Source organism: Rana temporaria, chromosome 3 (genome assembly GCF_905171775.1).
Source record: "Rana temporaria chromosome 3, aRanTem1.1, whole genome shotgun sequence".
NCBI classification, from domain to species: Eukaryota; Metazoa; Chordata; class Amphibia; order Anura; family Ranidae; genus Rana; species Rana temporaria.
In genome coordinates this window covers 233,651,374-233,674,117 of record NC_053491.1, presented here as the reverse complement: position 1 = coordinate 233,674,117, position 22,744 = coordinate 233,651,374, and the positions used below count along the sequence as shown (strand labels likewise).

Below are 22,744 nucleotides of genomic sequence, written 5' to 3'. Positions count from 1 at the left end.
AATATTATCTTTTACGCAAGTGTTGGTGATTGCTAAGTTGTAGACTGGAGGTATCTGCGGAGTCCAATGCTGGCATATTTAACTGTTTAACCCTTTCACGCCGACGCAACGCATATATGCGTCCTCGGCTTTCGGGGGTTATACCAGGATGATGCCTGTACTGTTGTTTAGAGCCGGCGATCGGCTATCCAAACATAACAACCGATGCGGCTAAAAGCCGCTTGGTTGTTATGCCGGAGGAGCGGGAGGGGACATCCCCCCCCCCCCCTTCGCCGCTCTCACCGGGCCTCCCGTCCCACCGGGAGACCCGATCCTCGATCCGCCGCCTTCTGTGTCCAGGCGGAGACTGACACTAAGCCGTAAACGGCTTTGATTCAGTCTCCGCATTGAAACCACGGAAGCGGCGTCATGACGTCACTTCCGGGTTTCTCGGCTGTCAATGGCGCCGGATTTAAAAAAGTACACAGTATTCAGAATCGCCGTTTTCGGCGATCTGAATACTTTGAAGTGCAAAGGAGGGCTCGGGGGTCTTTTAGACCCCCGATCCCTCCATAAAGAGTACCTGTCACCACCTATTACTGTCACAAGGGATGTTTACATTCCTTGTGACAGCAATAAAAGTGATCAAAATGTAAAAAAAAAAAACACAATTTAATATTCTAAAAAAAAAAAATAAGAAAACTATTTTTTTTTTAAAAACGCCCCCCTCCCCGCGAGCTTGCGCAGCAAAGAAAACGCATACGGAAGTCGCGCCCGCATATAAAAACGGTGTTCAAATCACACATGTGAGGTATCGCCGCGATCGTCGGAGCGAGAGCAATAATTCTAGCACTAGACCTACTCTGTAACTCTAACCTGGTAACCGTAAAAAGTTTAAAGTGTCACCTATGGAGATTTTTAGGTACCGTAGTTTGTCGCAATTCCACGAGTGCGTGAAATTATAAAGCGTGACATGCTTGGTATCTATTTACTCGGCGTAACATCTTTCACATTATGCAAAAAAAATGGGCTAATTTTACTTTTTCATTTTTTTTAAAATTCATGAAAGTTAATTTTTCCCAAAAAGTTGTGTTTAAAACACCGCCGCACAAATACCGTGTGACATAAAATATTGCAAAAATCGCCATTTTATTCTCTAGATTCTCTGCTAAAAATTATATATAATATTTGGGGGTTCTAAGTAATTTTCTAGCCAAAAATATGGATTTTAACTTGTAAACACCAAATGTCATACATAGGCATGAAAGGGTTAAACACACACTTTTTAGTTTTTAACATTGCACTGTCATATTTTAACAGCACTTATAATAATAATAATAATAATAATATGGGTATTAAACCATCAGTTGCCCGGATTGGCTGGCTGTCTTGGCGGCGCTCTGGGAATGGGGATGAACGTGTGGAGCTTGAGGGGGAACAGTGAGCGCCGCTATGAAGGACGGGGACTCGGTGTTCTTTACTAGTGTGGGGGCAATGTTGGACTGGTCTGGAACAGTGATGACGAGTGGGGGGGCAATGGTGGACATTACCATATAGAGCCATTGGCCCAGCTAGAGCCCAGACTTGAATACGTCCTTTTCATAAATATTTTTTTTTTTTTTTTTTTTGCTGATCCAAAAATGATCCGATCCGTGACTCCTGATCCGAGGATAGATCCGATCCATGAGTTTTTTTGATCCGTTGCACCCCTAATGTGGACCATGTCCTGGGGTGTTTGGAGTTGCAGAGTAAGTGTTTCCATGAACGGCAATGAGCTCTGTAGGTCTGGTTTGGTGAGAGGTGAGATTTTGTAGATCACTGCTAGGCCTCCTCTTTACCCAGTTCTGTTCTCGGCTGGGATACCATAATTCTCTGGCAGAAGTTCTCCTAGGATGGTGTTACAATCCAATGTTGGCCAGCTTTCTGTGATGAAAAGGCAATCTAGGTTGTGTTGGGTGATGAAGTAGTGGATTTCCTGTCTGCTTGACTGCGGATCTTGTGTTGATCAGGGCGCATGATAGGTGTGGCTGAGATGGTGCCATTCTGTTTGACCGTCGATCGATTCTTAGAAGTTGTTCTTTCCGTAGTAGTTTTTGAATTGCATCTGGTAATGTTGAGGTGTTCCTTAGGCCACGGATGTTTTTTGCTGAATATTTCATGTTGAGCATGTTACAAAAGCGCCGACGATGATGGGATGGCTAGCGGCGGTAACACTGGTGATGGCGGTAATTATCTGGTGAAATGTGCTGATGATGATCGGGAGGGTGGGCCCCTAAACCGACCCTCCCCCCCCCCCCCCCCAAAGTTGATCCAGAGGAAGGCGAAAAAAAACCCGCCGAGCGCGGCCAATATGCTGCAGCCGGGGGGGGGGAATTCCTTCCTGATCCCTCTGGAGGCAATCGCGTTTATCCCTTGATCAACTTACTATGGTGACAGAGGCCTGGGTCCTTGCCTGCTTGTGGGTTAAAAAGTTGAGCCGCTAGTCCAACGTGATGCTGATGATCCTCAGGTGGAGGTAATAGACTGTGCGGCAGGGGTGGGGGTGGTGTAGGGGTGACAGTGCTTGGGTGTAGCACTATGGCTGCTACTTACCGGCCTGTCCTCCGTCCTTCCGGCTTCCTTGTTGTGAGTGGCCTGGGGGGGGGGGGGTTCTCTGCTGATCGCTGGTTCCTGTTAGAACTTGTGGCAAAATCTGGGAGTGGTGACTGAGGTGAGAGATAGGGTGTTCTGATTCCTTGGCCGGTTGTACCAAGATGGCCGCCGGATGGAACTGCTGGGGATGGACAGCCGTCGGCCCGGGGGGGCTCCAGGGAAGGAGACAGCCGGCGGGCCCGCTCCAGTTGGTGGGAGGTATGGAGACCGAAATTAGGGGCTGGAGCAGTGGATGGCCATGTCGGCCTGCAACTAAGCCGCGGACTATCCTGAGAGCCTCGGACAGCCGTGGGCAGTGGGTACCTACCTCTGTGTGGTTTCCGGGGGCCTACTGCTGGTTTGGGTGGCACTCTGGGGAGTGCGGTGGCTGGCAGACCTGCAGGAGGAAGAGGTGGGAGGCCGGATGTTTTAGGCTGCGGTCTGTCCTGCGGGCCTGGTGCTCAAGTGTGAGCTGCTTGGATGGCTGCAGATTGCGGCTGCGGCCAGTGAGCTGTTTAAGAGGGCTGGGAGAAAAAAAAACACGTCTAGGGGGACCATAGACCGGTTTACAAATGTGTGAGACTGAAGGATATGTTTGATGCCTGCCTGGAGCTATCCTGTCCTCATTCACATTGGAATGATTTGTCATGCTATTTGACAGTGTTCAAATCGCATGACAAGTCACAGCCTATTGCCAGCAATTGCACCGTTCCAATTGGTCCGGCGCTGACTTTGCTGCACCGTTTTGCAAAACTGGTTCCTGCACTACTTTTTGTCTATTAAAGTCACACCTGAAATTGACATATGTGCATGATTAACGTTGTTGTACGTTGGCTGTTTGAGGGATATCGTTATAGCTCAGTATTTTCAACAAGTTGGCCGCTTTCAGATAAAAGTGGTTTCTGTGGCGGATTTGACGCAAGATCTTTCATCTGTGGCGGGAGAGGGCCCCCTTCCCACCGCGCTCTGGTGCCCTGAGCTGCCGGCAGCGGCGAAGGCGATCGTGTCCGCTCTCCTATTCGGTATGGAGATGAGTGAGGGGAAGATTTTTTTAATGTTGCCTATGGAGATTTTTAAGGGTAAAAGTTTGTCGCAATTTCGAGGCGTGACATGTTGGAGTATCAAGTTACTAAACGGTGTGTTTTTTTTTTTTTTTTTTTTTGTGCACTTGTAAGACCGCTGCGCAAATACTTATATTATATTTTATTCTCTAGGTTATTAGAAAAAAAGTTTTCAAAAAAAAAAATGTAACTTGTAAACACCAAATCTCAGAAAGAGGCTCGGCTGTTAAGTGGTATATTCAATGCCATGGTGGTGCAATACATTTGGTGGTGGTAAATTCTAAACTATATTTGATACAAATGATCTATTTGAGTTCTGCTTTTCTCCTTGTGTCAAATTTCTCATTCATTGGTGTGTGTGTGTCTTCACTTTATTGGCTACCCCTGTTCAATTGCTTGGTAACACTGCTAATCAGCCAATTACATGGCAGCATCTCAATACATTAAACTTCTAAATGTGGTGAAGATGACTTGCTGAAGTTCAAACTGAGCATCAGAATGGGGAAGAAAATTCAAGTTAGACTTACAGGTGACTTGTTTTCCAATAGTCTTTCAGGACTGCACCTGAGAGATCATGGCTCCTCCTCCCACAGGAAACACCTCATCAAATCTTTATCAGGAGCCCTCCATGTTGCTTCCATCAGTTTTGAAGAGAACCTCCATCCGCAACACATAAGCAGTCAGTTGTATCATAGTATTGCAGCAACAGAATAAAGGGCGGGTTACTGCTGTCCTGAAAGACTATTGGGAAAACAAGTTACTGGTAAGTCTCTAACTTGAATTTTCCCAAGACGTATTTTCAGGACAGCACCCGAGAGTATAATCAAGATTTGCCCTATTTAGGGTGGGACAACAGCCTCTATGGTTTTCCTACCGAAAGCCTGGTCCTCAGCCATCAGGAGGTCTAACCTATGATGGGTTAAGGTTGTCACTCGTCCATGTAGCTGTCTTACAGATTTGTTTTCGGGGGGTGGCACCAGCTTTTTTTCTGCCAAAGCTCTTGTAGACTGAGCCCGAATACCAACTGGACTTTTCTTGCCTGTAAGGCAGGGGTCTCAAACTCAAATTACCTGAGGGCCACAAGACACGTTTTCATATGCCATGGGGGGCCGCATGCAAACTTTCAAACTTCAAAAACAACAGTACTGGTGTCAGCGAACACATTATTAACCCCCAGCACTGGTGTCAGCGAGCGCATTATTACCACCAGTACTGGTGTAAGTCAGGGTTTGACAAATTTGCTTGGAATCTAGGAGCCAGCTAAAAAAGTTAGGAGCCAGAAAACGCACCCCATCCCGACGAGCTTGCGCGCAGAAGCGAACAGTGCCCGCATATGTAAACGGTGTTCAAACCACACATGTGAGGTATCGCCGCGATTAGTAGAGCGAGAGCAATAATTCTAGCACTAGACCTCCTCTGTAACTTAAAACATGCAACCTGTAGATTTTTTTAAACGTCGCCTATGAAGATTTTAAAGGGTAAAAAAGTTTGTCGGCATTCCACAAGCGGACGCAATTTTGAAGCGTGACATGTTGGGTATGAATTTACTCGGCGTAACATTATCTTTCATAATATTAAAAAAAAAAATGGGGATAACTTTACTGTTTTTTTTTTTATTTTTTAATTAAAAAAAGTGTAATTTTTTTCCCAAAAAGGTGCGCTTGTAAGACCGCTGCGCAAATACGGCGTAACAAAGTATTGCAACAATCGCCATTTTATTCTCTAGGGTGTTAGGATAAAAAATATATAATGTTTGGGGGTTCTAATTAGAGGGAAGAAGATGGCAGTGAAAATAGTGTAAAATTACATTAGAATTGCTGTTTAACTTGTAATGCTTAACTTGTAATACCAACGGCTCACCACCAGATGGCGCCAGTTAAAAAAAAAAGTTTTTTTTTTTTTCTTTGCTCCCCCCACTTCCGCCCTGCCTGGGGGCCCCACTTCCGCCCTGCCTGGTCCGCGGGCCGGTACTTTGAGACCACTGCTGTAAGGGAATAGGCCTCTGAGATGGGCATTCTTGACAATCCAGGTGTGTGTGTGTGTGTGTGTGAGACTACCAGCAAATGAAACCAATGCATCTAAACGCCTTAAGTCCTTGGTGGCTTTCAGGTAACTTAAGACTGCGCTTTTACCATCCAAGGTATGGAGTTCTTCTTACCCGATGGCTTCAAGCAAAACGTAGGAAGAATCCTCTCCTGAGCCCGATTTTAGACTGAACCGACCTTCGGCAATAAATTAGGATTGGTCTTCAGAACAATTCTGTCTGACAATTGAAAAAAAAAAATGGCTCATTGATTGACAAGGCTTGCAGCTCATGAATTCTTCAAACTGTTGCTATAGCCACTAAAAAAAAAAGTTTTCAAAGTACTGGTAATCGGTTTCAGGGAGGTTAAATTAATGGATTTGAAAGGTTCCCTGGCTTGAGCCTGTAGAACCGATAAGTCCCACTTTGGACAGCTTCTGGTCTGTACCGGGTGAGGGCTTTAAAGAATCTGATCACTAGGGGTTCTGATGAGAGAATTTTCCAAAAATACCCCCAGTGTGGCAACTTGAACTTTGAGGGTACTGACAGCTAGGCCCTTGTCCACTCCTTGCAGGAATGCCAGGATAGTAGAAATCTTTTAAAGCTATCTGGGTTCAATCCCCACCCCGCTTCGTATACCTGGTTTCCGCTACCGTGTTAGTCCCCTTTAGGTGGACTGCGGACAAGGATAGAATATGGAGCTCTGCCCATATTGGAATGCTTCCTGCTAGGCACTGAATAACTCTGCTTCTGGTGCCCCCCTGTCTATGTAGGCCACCGCCATGGTGTTGTCTGACAGGATCTGTATATGTAGTCCCTGAACTTCTTTGGGGACTGCATCAGCAAGGCCATTTTCTATTGCCTTTTACTTCCGACTTGAGGACCTGCTTCTCTTGTGGACCACAAGCCCTGAGCCCACCGACAGCTCATGTGAGCCCCCAACCCCAGGAGCTGGCATCTGTTAATCTTTCTTGGATTGGGAAGGACCATAACAGACCTGAATACCTTGTCTGGTTTTCACCACCATAGACTCCTTTTCACCGTGGTGAGGTCCTTTTACTAGTGAGTCAGTGAATCTTTCTGGCGATCCCAGGTTTTTAACTAAACTTTGTAGAAGAGGTTTGAAGTAGAGCCTTGCCCACTGAATTTCCAGTATTTAACAGGTCAGGGCTCCTAATGCTGACATTATTGTCCTGATGGACAGGAGCTAACTGGACTGTAACACAACTTCCAACCTTGTTTTATCTTCTGGAACAAAAATCATTTTCTTCACTGAGTTGATACAAAAACCCAGGAATAACGCCTGTGAGGGAATCTGATTTGACTTTTGGCGGTTTAAGATCCATCCTATGGATTCTAGATGAGCACAAGCTCTGACCAAGTTCTTCTGAAATGCTTCTCTGGTTTGAGAGAAAAAATAGCAGGTTGTCCAGATAAGGAATCGCTGAGATTGCTTCTAGACGCAAAGGTGCCAATGCTTCGTCCATTACCTTTGTGAACACTCTTGGGGACGATGACAGGCCAAATGGGAGTGCTCTGAACTGCAGGTGTACCGCCTTCTTCCCTACTTTTAATGCCAACCTCAGATATTTCTGAGACCTGTCGGCTATGTGGAGGTAGGCATCCTGTAAATTGGGAGTGCCCAACCTTTTGAAGAGTGAGAGCCACTTGAGCGACTTGGTAACTGGTCAAGGGGCACAATGAGCGGCGTGGGCAGATGACAGGTCCGTGTCCACTCTGCATCTACACTATGCGCCCTCCCACCTCCCATACGATCAGACGGAAAGGGACGTGTGTGTGTGTTTGTTTTTTTGCAGATTGGAGGTAGGCAGGTGTAAATGAACACAAGCCCATTTACATCTGTTGCTCCATTAAGGTGAATGAAGGGTCTGATTGGGTCACACCAATTGTGTGAAAGGGGCCTAGGGCTGCTTTCACAATGATGCACTGCAGTTTACCCACATCGTGGGTGCAGAGCAGTGCACCTGCCGGTTAGCGGCACTTTGCCATAGACCTCTATTGCCTGTATATCCTACAGGTATGTTGCACTTTCTGAAAGCGCACCAAACCCGCAGGTAGTAACAGGTCTATGGCACAGTGCATCTTACCCTGCAGATCAGTTTGAAAGCAGCCCAGTAACATCTGCAGAACAGATATGCCCAAATATACACTTATTTTAGTAATAAACTTGCCTTTTAATAAGTCTTCCATTTAGGTATCACATGCTGTTGCTGTCCCGGGTAGAGTGCATTTGTTATCACTCTGCTTGTGACAGGAGCAGCGCTATACAGGAAGCATTGCCTTATGCGGATCTACTGCTGGCTCCATTTACAACAATGATGCTCTGGGATGGTGGGTTGGCAACCTGCGATCTGGGCTTGCCATCCCAGAGCAGGAGGTCGTGGGCCACATGTGGCTCTCGGGTCACTGGTTGGGCACCCCTGCTGTAAATCTATTGATGCCATGTAGCACCCTTGGTTCAGGAGGGAGTCCCAGCCAGGATCACTAGGAAGATCATGGCTCCCACCAGAGGTTCTGGCTGGAGGAAACGCAAAAAAATGATAGAAGCAATGTGGAGACCTCCTGATAAAGATTTAATTAATGCGTTTCCTGTGGGAGGAGAAGCAATGATCTCTTGGGTGCTGTCTTGAAAGACATTTTGGGAAAGGGGGATTTAAAGCGGTTGTAAACCCAAAAAATAAAAACCTGCAAGACAAAGGCATAATGGGCTAGTATGACTAGCATATTATGCATTTACTTACCTTAGTTTGAAGCCAACCTAGTCATCCCCTCCAGCCGCAGACATATCTCCTGGAAGTTAATTCCGGGTATCGCTGCTCCGTCGATGTGATTGGGTTATATGCACTTCCTTCCAGGAGAGTTAGGCAGAAAAAAAGCACTTTAAGTGTTAAACACTTTCCTCAGTACAGCTCCTCCCAGGGGGCGTGGTCCCCGAGTATAACCCACACTCTGCCTCAGCAGCTCCAGTTTTTTTCTGCCGAATTGTCGGACATGGCCTTCTGGAGTCCCTGTACTCTGGAATAATTTTTTATTTATTTTTTTGCTTTTATTTGTTCCTGTATTTTTGAATCCTGTGATTCTTCTATCAACTGCCGACTGGGTGACAGGCTGGGTCTTGACTCTTGTAGTCCCCCCCATGTTCGGCCATCGAGCGTGTGCCAGCCCAGCTCTGGGTCGTCCACGACAGGCCCCATTGCCCCAGGGGCAGCCGGGGAACTACATGTTCCAGGACACACATGACCGGTCTCCATGGCCTTGTCAGTGTGTCTGGCCGGCAGCCATGCCCTTTAGCGAATGTTGGTTCTGTCCGGGATACCTCCAGCCGGTAGTCGCAGGATGGGTAAGTAGTGGCCCCTTGCCCTGGCAAGGTGGTGTGGCTGGTGTTTCCCCTGGGGAGGTCGACTGAGGGTCCGCCCTGCTTTCCTCTCCCCCTTTCCTCTCCCTCCTTCCCCATACTGGGTAGCGGCTGTGAGGGGGCCTCCTGGGGTCTTTTCATGCCACCGGGGACCGTGTTGCGGGGGCTGTGATTTTACATTTGGGGGGTGTTGCTGTGTGTGCTGCTCTGTGTTGTGTGCGTCACTGGGGTTTTTAGAACTGCGTTTGGCCACCATTTTGTTGCGGTTTACATGGTCGGCGGCTATTTTCTTGTAACACATATGGGGCTTTTTACCTCAGACGGCGGCCATCTTAAAGTCTTGGCCTCTTGTGACTAAATTAGCGCTGCAAAAGACCGCGAATCATCCCTGAGGGACAGACGCAGCGCAGCCAGCACTTGTCGGCACACCTCAGTGTTTCAGCTCACACTGCAACCGGGTGGGGTGGTGAGTTCCCTGGGGGCCTCTGCCTTCTGTTTTTTGCAGCTGGGAGGTGACTGGTGGGTTGCATTGCCTTGCAGTGCTGGGTGACACAGCGGTGGGGCAACATGGAGCCTGAACCTGGTGCTTCTGCCCCAGCAATGCCTGAGTTAACCCTTAATGCCCATGCCGCATCTGTTAAGGCAATGTCGGCTGTCCTTGAGGCGTTTCTCGCCAGGTTTGAAGCGACAAGTGGCCAGAAGGGGGGTAAAAAGCACCCCCTCCCTGAGCCTGCTTCTGGGGATGTCTCTGACACAGAATCATATCCTGCCGTTGCTTCTGGCATGTCATGTCAGATGATGCAGGCTTAACCCACGTGGACAGTGAGGATGACTCTGCTTCAGGGTCGGTGAATAAGGAATTTGTTGGAGCTCTTATCACTGCGGTGCGGGACACTCAAACTTGAGGATTTGGCCGAGGCATTGGATGTGCCGGTCCCTTTAGGGTTCTGCAAGCCACCCCGCACCACAAAAGTGTTTCCTTGTATTCTGCGGACCACTCCTCAAAGAAGGTCTTGGTGGATTTACCCTTTAAGGGTGAACTGCTTTTTGGGGCATACCTGGATGACATCATTAAGGATGCCACAGGTGGTAAGGGCACGCAGCTCCCACAGTCTGGGAAGGGCAAAAAGCCTCGCCATAAGCAAGGGCCCTCCTTTACTACCCCCAAGCGTTTTTTCATGCGGCGGGAAAAAGTTTGCAAGGTGCTAAGGCCCCCGCTGCGGGGCAGAAGCGCACCTGGTACCGCAAGCCCAACAAGCCTGCTTCTGCACGAAGGTCTGCCCGTGTCTCGGGTGGGGGGCTGGCTTCGCGGCTCGGTGGAGGTCTCTTCTTTCCGACCGTTGGGTTTGCGAAGTAGTTTCCTCGGGGTACAAGATGGCGTTTTCTCTCTTGTCCACCAAACAGATTTTTTTCCTTCCAACCTCCAGCTTCCTACGGATCGCCAGCAGGCTCTGTCAGGGGCTGTCCAGGATCTACTGGGCAAGAAAGTAATTGTGCCAGTTCCCTCGCTGGAACGGTTTCAGGGGTTTTACTCCAATCTGTTTGTAGTCCCCAAGAAGTAAGGGGTCCGTCCAATCCTGGACCTAAAGGCCCTCAATTGTTTTGTCAAGGTGCAAAAATTCAGGATGGAGTCGATTCGCTCGGTAAAAGCAGCGCTCCATCAGGGGGACTTTATGGCGTCCTTGGATATCATGGACGCGTACCTGCATGTTCCCATATGCACACAGTACCGGAGGTTTCTGCGCTTTGCAATCGGGGAGGACCATTTTTAATTTGTGGCCCTCCTGTTCGGCTTGGCATCGGCACCACGGGTTTTCAGCAAGGTGCTAGTCCCGATCCTAGCACTGCTGAGGCAGCGAGGGATCTCTATCGTGGGATATCTGGACGCCCTTCTCCTGAGAGCTTCCTCAGGCTCAGAGTTAGAGGACGTGTCTATCACATGTCAGACTCTCCGAGTTTGGCTGGCTTCTGAAAATCCAGAAGTTTGTGTTGGTTCCGTCTCTGCGACTGGAATACCTAGGGCTAGTCCTGGATTCCGCACAGGCAAGAGTTTTCCTCCCAACGGAGAAACTTCAGAATCTGCAGTGCAACAGTTATCGGCCCAGAAGTGGTCATCTCTTCGATTCTGGGTCTGATGGTGGCCTCTTTCGAGGCGGTTCCATATGCCCAATTCCACACTCGGGAGCTACAGGAGGAAATTCTGTCACGTTGGGACAAGCTCCCGTCATCTCTGGATTACCAGATTCAGTTGAGCCATCTGGTCAAGTCTTCCCTGGTGTGGTGGCTGACGTCTCCGGTGCTTCGGACCGGGAAGTCATTTCTGCCGTGCCACTGGACTGTGGTCACGACGGATGCCAGCCTCTCCGGTTTGGGGCACCCAGTCAGCCCAGGGGCGCTGGACTCGGGAGTAGTCCCACCTGCCAATCAACATACTGGAGCTCCGAGCAATCAAGCTGTGCCTTGCCAGGTGGTCCCTGGATCTGCAGGGCCGACCGGTCAGGATCCAGTCCAACGTCTATCATCAGGGAGGCACACAGAGCTCGGCTGCTGAGCTGGAAGTCGCGCACATCCTTCGGTGGGCCGAAAGGTCCGTTCTGGCTCTATCGGCCGTGTACATTCCGGGTGTACAGAATTGGCAAGCGGCCGTGTACATTCCGGGTGTACAGAATTGGCAAGCGGACTACCTAGTCGCCAAACACTAGACCAAGGAGAGTGGTCACTTCACCCGGAGGTGTTTCAGAGTCTGTGCTGAAAGTGGGGCACTCCAGATATGGACCTTCTAGCGTCCCGTCTCAATCGGAGGTTGCCACGGTTTGTGGGCGGACGCGTCAGACGCGTTGGTGGCACCTTGGGGTCACTATCGTCTAATTTACGCCTTCCCTCCTCCTGATCGCCCCAGACTGGCCGCGCCGCTCCTGGTATGCGGACCTGGTGCGTCTGGTTGCAGACGCCCCCTGGCGTCTACCCCTGAGAGAAGATCTCCTGTTGCAGGGTCCAATCTTCCACCCTGCTTTACAGTCGCTGGCTTTAACGGCGTGGCTGTTGAAAGCCAGGTACTAAAGGACCGTGGCCTGTCAGGCTCGGTGGTTTCAACCATGCTGCGTGCACGGAAGTCTACCTCACGGAGGATTTACCATCATACATGGAAGGCCTACATCTCTGTGAGGAGATGAAATAGCACCCCTGTACATACGTGGTGTCCCGGATTCTGCTGTTTTTGCAGCGGGGAGTGGATCAGGCTCTCGCCTTGAGTACGGTTAAGAGTCAGATTTCAGCTCTAGCTGTTTACTTTCAGCGAGCCTTGGCAGCGTACGCCTTGGTGCGTACGTTTGTGCAGGGGGGCCGGCATGTGGCCCCTCCTGTGCGCCCTCCACTGTCCCCATGGGACTTGAATTTGGTCCTTTCGGTGCTTCAAGATGCTCCCTTTGAGGACATTCGGAAGATCCCTTTGACTGTCACAGAAGGTGGTTTGAACTGGCGACCTTGTCCTGCAAGGCTCCCTACTTGGTCATCCATAAGGATAAGGTGGGGCTGCGGCCGCAGCAGTTTTTTCTCCCTAAGGTCGTTTTGGCTTTTCACATTAATGAGGACATTGTTCTTCCATCCTTATGTCCTCAGCCGAAGAACCCGAAGGAGGCCACTTTACATACCCTGGATGTGGTTCGGGCCCTACGAGTGTACTTGGCTGCTACGGCTCCGTTCCGGAAGTCGGACTCACTGTTCGTGTCGGTGACTGGTCCTAGAAAGGGTCTGGCAGTCTCATCGGCCACCATTTCTAGGTGGATCAGACAGGTTGTGCTTCAGGGGCGGGCGCCTCCCTTTCAGGTTACGGCGCATTCGACCAGGGCGATTGGTGCCACTTGGGCTTTCTGGCATCAAGCCTGTGTTACAGGTGTGTAAGGCAGCGACCTGGTCGTCAGCCCACACTTTTTCAAAATTTTACAAGGTGGATGTGAGTGCATCTTCAGATGCCTCCTTCGGCCGAAAGGTGTTAACAGGCGGCAGTTTAAGGTTAGAGTTGCTCCGTTGAGTAACTTCGGTTTTGTTTGGGGTGTAGCTTGGTTTGCTTTGTTTTTCCCACCCCTCAAATTTTTTTGACACTGCTTGGGACGTCCATAAGGTCAAAGGCTGCTGTGTCCGTCCATGAATGGAAGAAAATAGGCTTTTTGTACTCACTGTAAAATCCAGTGTTCATGGACGGACACAGCACCCACCCCTCCGTTTGTACTGCTTGTTACGAACTGGAGCTGCTGAGGCAGAGTGTAGGTTATACCCGGGGGACCATGCCCCCTGGGAGGAGCTGTACTGAGGAAAGTGTTTTAACACTTAAAGTGCTTTTTTTCTGCCTAACTCTCCTGGAAGGAAGTGGATATAACCCTAATGACCTTAGGCTGCTGTGTCCGTCCATGAACTCAGAAGTGGATTTTACTGTGAGTACAAAAATACCTTGCCAAAAGAATGGGCAGACTGGTTTGAGATGATGGGCAACAGTAACTCAACCACTTGTTACAACCAAGGTATGCAGAATGCCATCTCTGAACGCACAACACATCAAACCTGGAAGCAGATGGGCTACAGCAGCAGAAAACCACACCGGATGCCACTCCTGTAATAAAAAAAAAAAAAAAAATTAAACTGAGGCTATAATTCACACAGGCTTGCCAAAATTGGACAATAGAAGATCAGAAAAATGCTGCCTGGTCTGAGTCTCGACTTCAGCTGCAACCTTCAGATGGTAGGGTCAGAATTTGGCATAAAACATAAATGCATGGCTCCATCCTGCCTTGTATCAATGGTTCAGGCTGGTGGTGTAATGGTGTGGGGGATATTTTCTTGGCACACTTTAGGCCCCATAGTACCAATTGAGCATTGTTTAACCACTTCCTGCCCAGCCTATAGAAAAATGACAGACAGGCAGTGGTTCGGTTATCATGACAAAGCCATATGACGTCTTTCAGGATAAAGAGCTGGCGGTCGATGTTGTGGTCAAAGTAAAGAGCCTCTGGACTCTTTTATCACGTGATCAGCTGTGTCAATCACAGCTGATTGCGGTGTAAACTGTACTCCAATGGCCGCCAATCACCAGGTCTCCATTTAATGGCGCACCATTGGAATGGGAGATTTGCATAATGGATGTGCAGCTGACAAATTTAGCAAATAACAATATGGACCAAAATCTCTTAGGAATGTTTCCAACACCTTGTTGAATCTATGTCACAAAGAATGAAGGCTGTCCTGAAGGCAAAAGGGGTCCAACCCAGTACTAGCAAGGTATACCTGTGACGGGAGGGCCTGTGGAACCCAAAATTCCTTGGGAGAGGTTGGGAAACCATTGTTTCAGCTCCCCAAGCACCTCCCATGTCAGTCACCCTGTGGCTGAGAAAATGTGGCTTGGATTACTTAAAATGGGGCAATATTTATCCACAATATCTCCCAGGATATATAAAGACTGATCACATTGGCCTCTGTACACCGTAGAAGAGGGGCTGTCTACTACTGAAGCTTCTGCTACTGTGAGGTGTCCTGTGTTTTATAATTATGATGTATAATCTACTGTGTGAAGCTCGGTTTCAACAAGTCTGACCTGTAGTGAAATCCTGATTAATCAACGGTTGGCATGGAGTCACCTCGGCTGCTTTAAGGGACTAGTTAATTGGCTCATGTTAGTTTGTTTCTGGTTACAGGTGTATTGTTGGTGTAATATGAGCAGGAACCTTTTCGACTGTATATAAGACTGTTCTTCTAATAAACGGTTCATGGTGAGCCTTGTTTGTGGTTGGAATATCTGATATCTATATTCAGACTAGAAGGAAGTGGTATATGACGAAAGCACTCAAGCGGAGTGTGGGATGCTTCATTACAGTACTTAAAGCGGGAGTTCACCCAATTCGTTTTTTTTCTATTTTCCCCTTCGCTTCATCCCCTAGACAAAACGAGCATGAAGCTAAGGGGAAAATGTGTTCGCTATGGGTGAACCTCCGCTTTAAGAAGAGAGTTTTTTGTATGTATACAGTGGGGATCGAAAGTTTGGGCACCCCAGGTAAAAATTGGTATTGTGCATAACGAAGCCAAGGAACGATGGTAAAATCTCCAAGGCATCAAATTACAGATTAGACATTTCTTATATAATGTCAACAAAAGTTAGATTTTATTTCCATCATTTACACTTTCAAAATTACAGAAAACAAAAAAATGGCGTCTGCAAAAGTTTGGGCACCCTGCAGAATTTATAGCATGCACTGCCCCTTTGCAAAGCTGAGACCTGCCAGTGTCATGGATTGTTCTTAATCATCGTCTGGGAAGACCAGCTGATGTCAATCTTAAAGGTTTTAAATGCCCAGACTCCTCTGATCTTGCCCCAACGATCGGCACCATTGGTTCTTCTAAGCAGTTGTCTAAAAAACTGAAAATGGTTGACGCATACAAAGCTGGAGAAGGCTATAAGAAGATGGCAAAGCATTTTAAGATGTCAATATCCTCTGTTCGGAATGTAATTAAGAAATGGCAGTCATCAGGAACAGTGGAAGTTAAAGCAAGATCTGGAAGACCAAGAAAAATATCAGACAGAACAGGTCGCAAGATTGTGAGAAAAGCAATTCAAAACCCACGTTTTGACTGCACGATCCCTCCAGAAAGATCTGGCAGACACTGGAGTTGTGGTACACTATTCCACTATAAAGAGATACTTGTACAAATATGGTCTTCATGGAAGAGTCATCAGAAGAAAACCTCTTCTACGTCCTCACCACAAAAATCAGCGTTTGAACTTTGCAAATGAACATATAGACAGGCCTGATGCATTTTGGAAACAAGTTCTGTAGACCAATGAGGTTAAAATATATTTTTGGCCGGAATGAGCAAAGGTACGTTTGGAGAAGAAAGGGCACAGAATTTAATGAAAAGAACCTCTGTCCAACTGTTAAGCATGGGGGTGGATCAATCATGCTTTGGGGTTGTATTGCAGCCAGTGGCACAGGGAACATTTCACGAGTAGAAGGAAAAATGGATTCAATAAAATTTCAGCAAATTTTGGATGGTAACTTGATGCCATCTGTGAAAAAGCTGAAGTTAAAGAGGATGGCTTCTACAAATCCATAATGATCCTAAACACACCTCAAAATCCACGGGGGATTACATCAAGAGGCGTAAACTGAAGGTTTTGCCATGGCCTTCACAATCTCCTGACCTCAACATAATTGAAAATCTATAGATAGACCTTAAAAGAGCAGTGCGTGACAGACAGCCCAGAACTGGAAGACTTTTGTAAGGAAGAATGGGCAAAGATACCTCACACAAGAATTGAAAGACTCTTGGCTGGCTACAAAAAGCGTTTACAAGCTGTGATACTTGCCAAAGGGGGCAGTACAAGATATTAACTCTGCAGGGTGCCCAAACTTTTGCAGACACCATTTTTTTTTGTTTTCTGTAATTTTGAAAGTGTAAATGATGGAAATCTAACTTTTTTTGACATATAAGAATGTCTAATCTGTAATTTGATGCCTTTTGGAAAGTTTTCCATCTTTCCTTGGCTTCGTTATGCACATTAATTTTCCCAGAGTATAATCAAAGTGTAACCATGAAAATGGGACTTTTAAGCGAAGTGCCAGGCTTTTTATGTTCAAAGTCAGCAGCTACAAAAAGTGTAGCTGCTGACTTTTAATAAACACGCTTGCCTGTTCCATGGTCCAGCGATGCTGCTGCCCGTGGCGTCGCTCCTCTCCGCCAGCGCCTCCATTGCTGTTTTTGGCTTCACGGCCGGGCACGCACTGCGCATGCGCGGGTCACGCTGCGATCTTATGGGACCTGAAAACACCCGGTTGGTCCCACCCCGCCCCCCCCCCCCCATCTTTCTCTCCCCCCCCCTTTTTTTTTTTTTCTTCTCTTCCCCCCCCTCCTTTCTGCCCCCTCCTTTCCTCCCTCCCCCTGCCCTTATTTTGATAGATGGGTATAGATGTGCAAATTAATATGTATGTCGGGTTAGACCAGGAAGGGGTGAGGATAGGCGGACATGACCACTCCACCACCACCAAGGGGCTCGGTAATAACAAGAAAGGTAGAGTAGGAAATTAAAAGGTGCTAAGGTATAATAGAAGTCCCATTAGAGACCTAAGATTATAAGGATGATCTAGCTTTGTACCCACACAAATATTTTTATGTATTATGTTGTATGTATATGTTAAAGTGTACGTATGAAGAATCTATGAACCACATATCAGATGTTGATTTAAAAGAAAAAAAAGTTTGTAAAGATTTTTCTATGTGAAAAGAAGAAAAATAATTTAAACATAAATCTTCAGGGGGAATGAACTTACCAGACATTAAAAGCTATTGCTATGCATCCTTGTAGAGAACCAAATTGTCATCTGGTCTAATATCTATCGGAAGACAAATTATGGTTAAAGCAGTGTTCTGCCCAAAATAAAATCGGCAGCTACAAATGCTTTATCTGCTGACTTTTAAAATAAGGACACTTGCCTGTCCAGGGCACCTGCATTGTCTTCACCCAAAGCCAACCCATCCCTCATGTCTGGGTGGAGGCGCTGGCATCTTCAGTAAGGGAATCGGGAAATGAAGCCTTGTGGCTTCACAACCTGCTTCCCTACTGCACAAGTTGCGCTGTGCAATCTGAGTGGTTACTGCTGTCTTCTGGGACCTGTCTCCCAGAAGACAGGGAGGGGGCAGAGAGGCCGGACATGGCGTAGATCGCTAAGGATACTGTGGCGATCTTTTGCCAGAAGTGGGAGCAAATACCTGGATTAGGTGAATTTGTCTAATCCGTCTATCTGTAGATTGGATTAAACAGGGCTACCATTTTTATAAAAACCTACCTTTTGCATTACAAGTCTTTAGTCTTGAGTACGCTTGGAAAGTATATCTGATTTCTTCTTAAAAAAAAAAAAAGTAATCCCAAGAATTCTATTGAAATCCCTTTTCTATGAATTGACTGCCCGCTCTAATGTCGCGTACACAGGATGTTTTTCATGCTATGGAAATAAACGTTTTTCTCGACGACGTGATTCCTCTCAAGCCTGTCTTGCATCGTGATAAAAAATGCTGGAGCAAAGCGCGGTGATGTACGACGGCACTATAAAGGGGAAGTTCCATTCGAATGGCGCCACCCTTTGGGCTGATTATGCAAATTTCCCTTCTCATAACTTCTGAGCATGCATTTTTTTTTTTTTTTTTTAATTTCGTCATTTAAAGCCTACACACGACCCATTTTTTCATGACGTGAAAAACGATGAGATAAAATAGAGCAGGTTCCAATTTTTTAATGGTAATTTTTCTAGTCAAGAAAAATGCTCTGGCGCCTACACACCATTTTTTAACGACCAATTTAAAAAAAATTCTCGTCAATGTCGTGTGTACGTGGCATAACAGTAAACGCTCATAATTTAGTGGGAGAAAAACTTCAGCCCCATACACACTACCTTTTGCACATTTAATGGAGCTTTTAAAAGCTTGCATAGCTTTTGGAAATTGGTAGCGGAAGCATGGGGGTCACTATTAGTTAACGTGGTTAAGATGTCAAATTTATAAAAGTTCAAACCTAGGATAAATATAAGACATTAGTAATTATGTTCGAATTTGGCTAAGGGGAGGTCAACCGGGGGGAGAGAATAAGCCCACCTTGCAGAAAATATCAGGACTAGACCTGCACATTCCCTGACTGGAACAAGAATTGCACTCCCACCAGGTTCCCCTGCCTGGCCTGTATGAGGACAGCACAGTGAAAGGGCAAATACAAGAAGCCCTCAAGGGCACAACTCTCTAACCTCTGAACAAAAAAGCATATTGTATAGAAGGGGTTAAAAATGTATGTATATTAGTACTCCAGCATATTGGGTACACTATGTAGTAACAACCCAGAATTTTGTACCTTTTTTTTTTTTTTTTTTTTTTTTTACAAAGCTGCCCCACAGAGTACAGATTCTCCCCAGCTGTAGATATTCTATGCTGAATGTTGCAACTCTGATTGGGATCCTTGTTAATCTAATAACCCACAAACCAATCCATTATTTAAAACTTCCATCTACTCTTACCAAAAGACCGCAAAAAGTGTGATTTATACTTTTGTGGCTTTTATTTATTTGAAAGGGGTATGTGTGTCCTTCATGTGTTTTAATTGTTTTTCATTTGATTTTAAGGGTCCCTGTCGGAGTTGCACGGTCCTTTGTCCTAGAATACACCAATCTGTATATAATATTTACAGCCAGGGGGAATCTGTATTCTATGGGACTGCATTAAAAAGGTACAAAATTCTAGGTTGCTGCATAGCGTACCAAAAAAAAAAAAAATGCTGGAGTTTGTTTTTTTTGGTCAGAGTTGTGCCCTTAAGGCTTCTTGTATTGGCCCTTTCTTTCACTCGTGCGGCCTCTTTATCCCTGAAGTCTTCCCACAAGCTGGATGGGGGGAGGGACTGGTTGGAGTGGAAGGTTCTACAAGGTGTGTTTTTTTTAATAACCATTACAAAAGTAATTTTCTGCTATAAAACCTATCCAATAAATTTCAAAATCCAATTTCTTCATAAATTTAGGCCCAATATGTATTGTGCTACAAAATTTTGGAGGGAGAATTCTGACACTCTCTTCCACCTCCCCTTCCTATGACTGCCCTAACTACCGGTAGAAACATTCCCCCACCCTGACCCTTCTGTAATCAATCTGCTACTGACAATCTCATCCCTGTCCTGCTCCAATTTAGCCACTCTTGTCTACTACAGCCCTCATTGGACCCCATCAAGCTAAACCACCTACGCCCCACCTCCTTGCTCCCCTTTTCATCCAAACTTCTTGAATGTCTGGTCTACAACCGACCACCTTGCCAAGAATAACCTTCTGGATTCCGCCATCAACACTCCACGAAAACTGCTCTCCTCCTTCTAAAACTCAAATGATCTGCTAATGGCTAAATCCAATGGTCACCTCTTTGTACCCGTACTCCTGGACCTCTTTGCTGCCTTTTGACACAGTGGACCACCCCCTCAAACGCCATGCCTTTGATCTGACTATACTCTTTGCTGGTTCTCATCCTATTTATCCAACTGCACCTTTAGTGTTGCTTACAATTCTTCCTCCTGTCCTCCCTTTCTTTGTTGGGGTCCCCCAAGGTTCTGTTCTTGGACCTCTAATTCTCCAGCTACACCTTCTCCTTGGGTCAGGTAATGGCTTCCAATACCATCTCTATGCTGACCACACCCAAATCTATCTCTCTACCCCCTCAGCTCACTCCTTCAGTCTCCTTGTGTATCACTAATTTGCTAACTGACATCAACATGGATGTCGCACCACTTCCTCCGTCAATCTATCCAAAACGAAGCGTGTGTGTGTGTGTGTGTGTGTGTGTGTGTGTGTTTTTTTACCCTATGTGCCTCTTCCCCTGATTTCTGTCAAGATCGATGGCACTATCGGCCTGTCCCCACATGCCTAGGTTATAGGTGTAATTCTGGGCTCTGACCTATCCTTTTGGCTCCATGTCTAATAACTATCCAAATGCCACCTCAACCTCCAATCTCTCCAGCATACACCCCTTTCTAACTAATGATCCCACAAAGATCCTAGTTCATTCCCCAGTCCTCTCCGGACTCTACTACTGCAACTCCCTTCTCACGGGATTACTTTTACATAGGCTATTTTCCCTTCAGTCCATCAATGCTGTTGCAAGGCTCCTCCACCTTACCAACTGTTCAGTGTCTGCTACTCTTCTCAGTCCCTCCTGGCTTCCATTCCCTCAACTAATTTATTAAATTCAAAATACTAACCACTTACAAAGCATCCAACTCTGCCCCCAGCTACATCACTAACCTAGTCTCAAAAATACCAACCAAATCCTCAGCGCAAGGATTATCAGTGCCCCATCTGAGGTGCCCATCAGACATAACTGGGTGCAGGAGAAAACTTTATAACAAAAAAACTCAGTGATTTGTATATTTTTTTTTTTTTTTTTTTTATATATTGAATGATAAATAATGTAACAAGTTATTCGCGCAGGGGAGTCAAAAGTATAGTAACCTAGAAACCGCTGTTATCCAAGAGGATTTTCAGGGACAAACATCTGGGTGGTTCTGCTACAAGTGCAGAGGGAACTATACTTGTATTAGAGGCGTAAGGCACAGTGACCACAGATTTAAAAAGACACCAGTTGCTCCAAAACGCTGGCGCCCCATATGGGTTCGGACTGTGCCAGGGCATTGAGGCCCTCTGGTCTCCAGTTGAGTGATTTAAGTGCACTCACAGGAGGTATCAAGAAAACCATTGATAACCTGCTAGAGGAGCTACCCCCCCCCCCCAAGTACATTAATATTTATGCCATAAGGACATCTGAACCTGTGAAATGTAAATAACTTTAACGACCTTGTACCAAAAACAAACGTTCATGTCCCAACCTCCCAGCAGGTGCTGATGGGAAAGATGGGAACAGGGATGGAAAAGAGTTGGATAATTGAGGTAGAGGAAGGGGCTATTGGGGGGGGGGGGGGGGGGGGGAGCCACCTTCAAGGAGAGCTAGAAGATGTATAAAGGCGTACTTCTGGAGGATCGACGGCGTGTATGAATGGACCTGGGGTTATAGGGAAACGCCTGTGTGTGTGTGTGTGTGTGTGTGTGTGTGTGTGTGTGTTTGTTTTTTTTTTTTTGTTTTTTTTTTTTGTATTTTGAGACCTGTTGGTATTCTAGCTTTCACTTGGATGTTTTTATAAGTTGCACCTAGTAAATCAGCTGGATACAACCAACTGTCTCCTTTTTTTTAGGCTGCAAAGCAACAAAATGTGATTTATTTTAAAGGTGGGTGATTCTTTTCTATACCCACTGCATGTACAGTAGTTTCCTGACCTTTTACTGAGATGTTCCCACACTAGCCATTATAGCTTGTGTTCTGCATTATCTAGTAATGTTTTACAACTGCTCTAACTGAAATCTTCTTTCAGGCTGCATCCAGCTTCTGTGAATACAGTGGCCTGGAACTGGAGTCTACTCTCTGGGGTGATGGAAAGAAAGGTACGTCTATCAGCAGTCCCCAATCTTTTTGGCACTAGGGACTGTTTGTTTTTGTTTTTTTGTGTGTTATTCAGTCTGTCCTCAGCCCTCCTGCTTTATATCGGTATCCTCAGTTCCCCTTTTACATTACAGTGCAGTCTTTTTATATTAAAGTGCCCCTAGTCATTTTCCCTCCCAGTGTCATGTAACTCATTGGTGTTACAAGGTCTTAGGTGTGAATGGGGAGCAGGTGTTAAATTTGGTTATTGCTCTCATACTGGTCACTGGAAGTTCAACATAGCACCTCATGGCAAAGAACTCTGAGGATCTGAAAAAAAGAATTGTTGCTCTACATGAAGATGGCTTAGGATATAAGATTGCCAAGACCCTGAAACTGACCTGCAGCATGGTGGCCAAGACCATACAGCATTTTATCAGGACAGGTTCCACTCTGAACAGGCCTCGCCATGGTCCACCAAAGAAGCTGAGTGCAAGTGCTCAGTGGCATATCCAGAGGTTGTCTTTGGGAAATCGACGTATGAGTTCTGTCAGCATTGCTTTAGAAGCACACTGTATCAAATTGGTCAGCATGGCTGTCATCCTAGAAGGAAGCCTCTTCTAAAGATGATGCACAAAGCCTGCAAACTGTTTCCTGAAGACAAGTAGACTAAGGACATGGACTACTGGAACCATGTCCTGT

General features: G+C 46.5%; 1 protein-coding gene across 3 annotated transcripts in view; it reads left to right on the top strand.

Annotated features, from left to right (window-relative positions):
• Nucleotides 1-22,744, top strand: part of SIMC1 (SUMO interacting motifs containing 1) — a 126,709-nt gene that overhangs the window by 34,856 nt on the left and 69,109 nt on the right. For all 3 annotated transcript variants that reach the window (XR_005747941.1, XM_040344467.1, XM_040344468.1), the window contains exon 4: nucleotides 21,996-22,065. Coding sequence is in view for 2 of the 3 variants with exons in the window: in XM_040344467.1 (XP_040200401.1) it covers nucleotides 21,996-22,065 (70 nt within the window). In the remaining variant the exon portion in view is untranslated. The remainder of the gene's footprint in view (nucleotides 1-21,995; nucleotides 22,066-22,744) is intronic.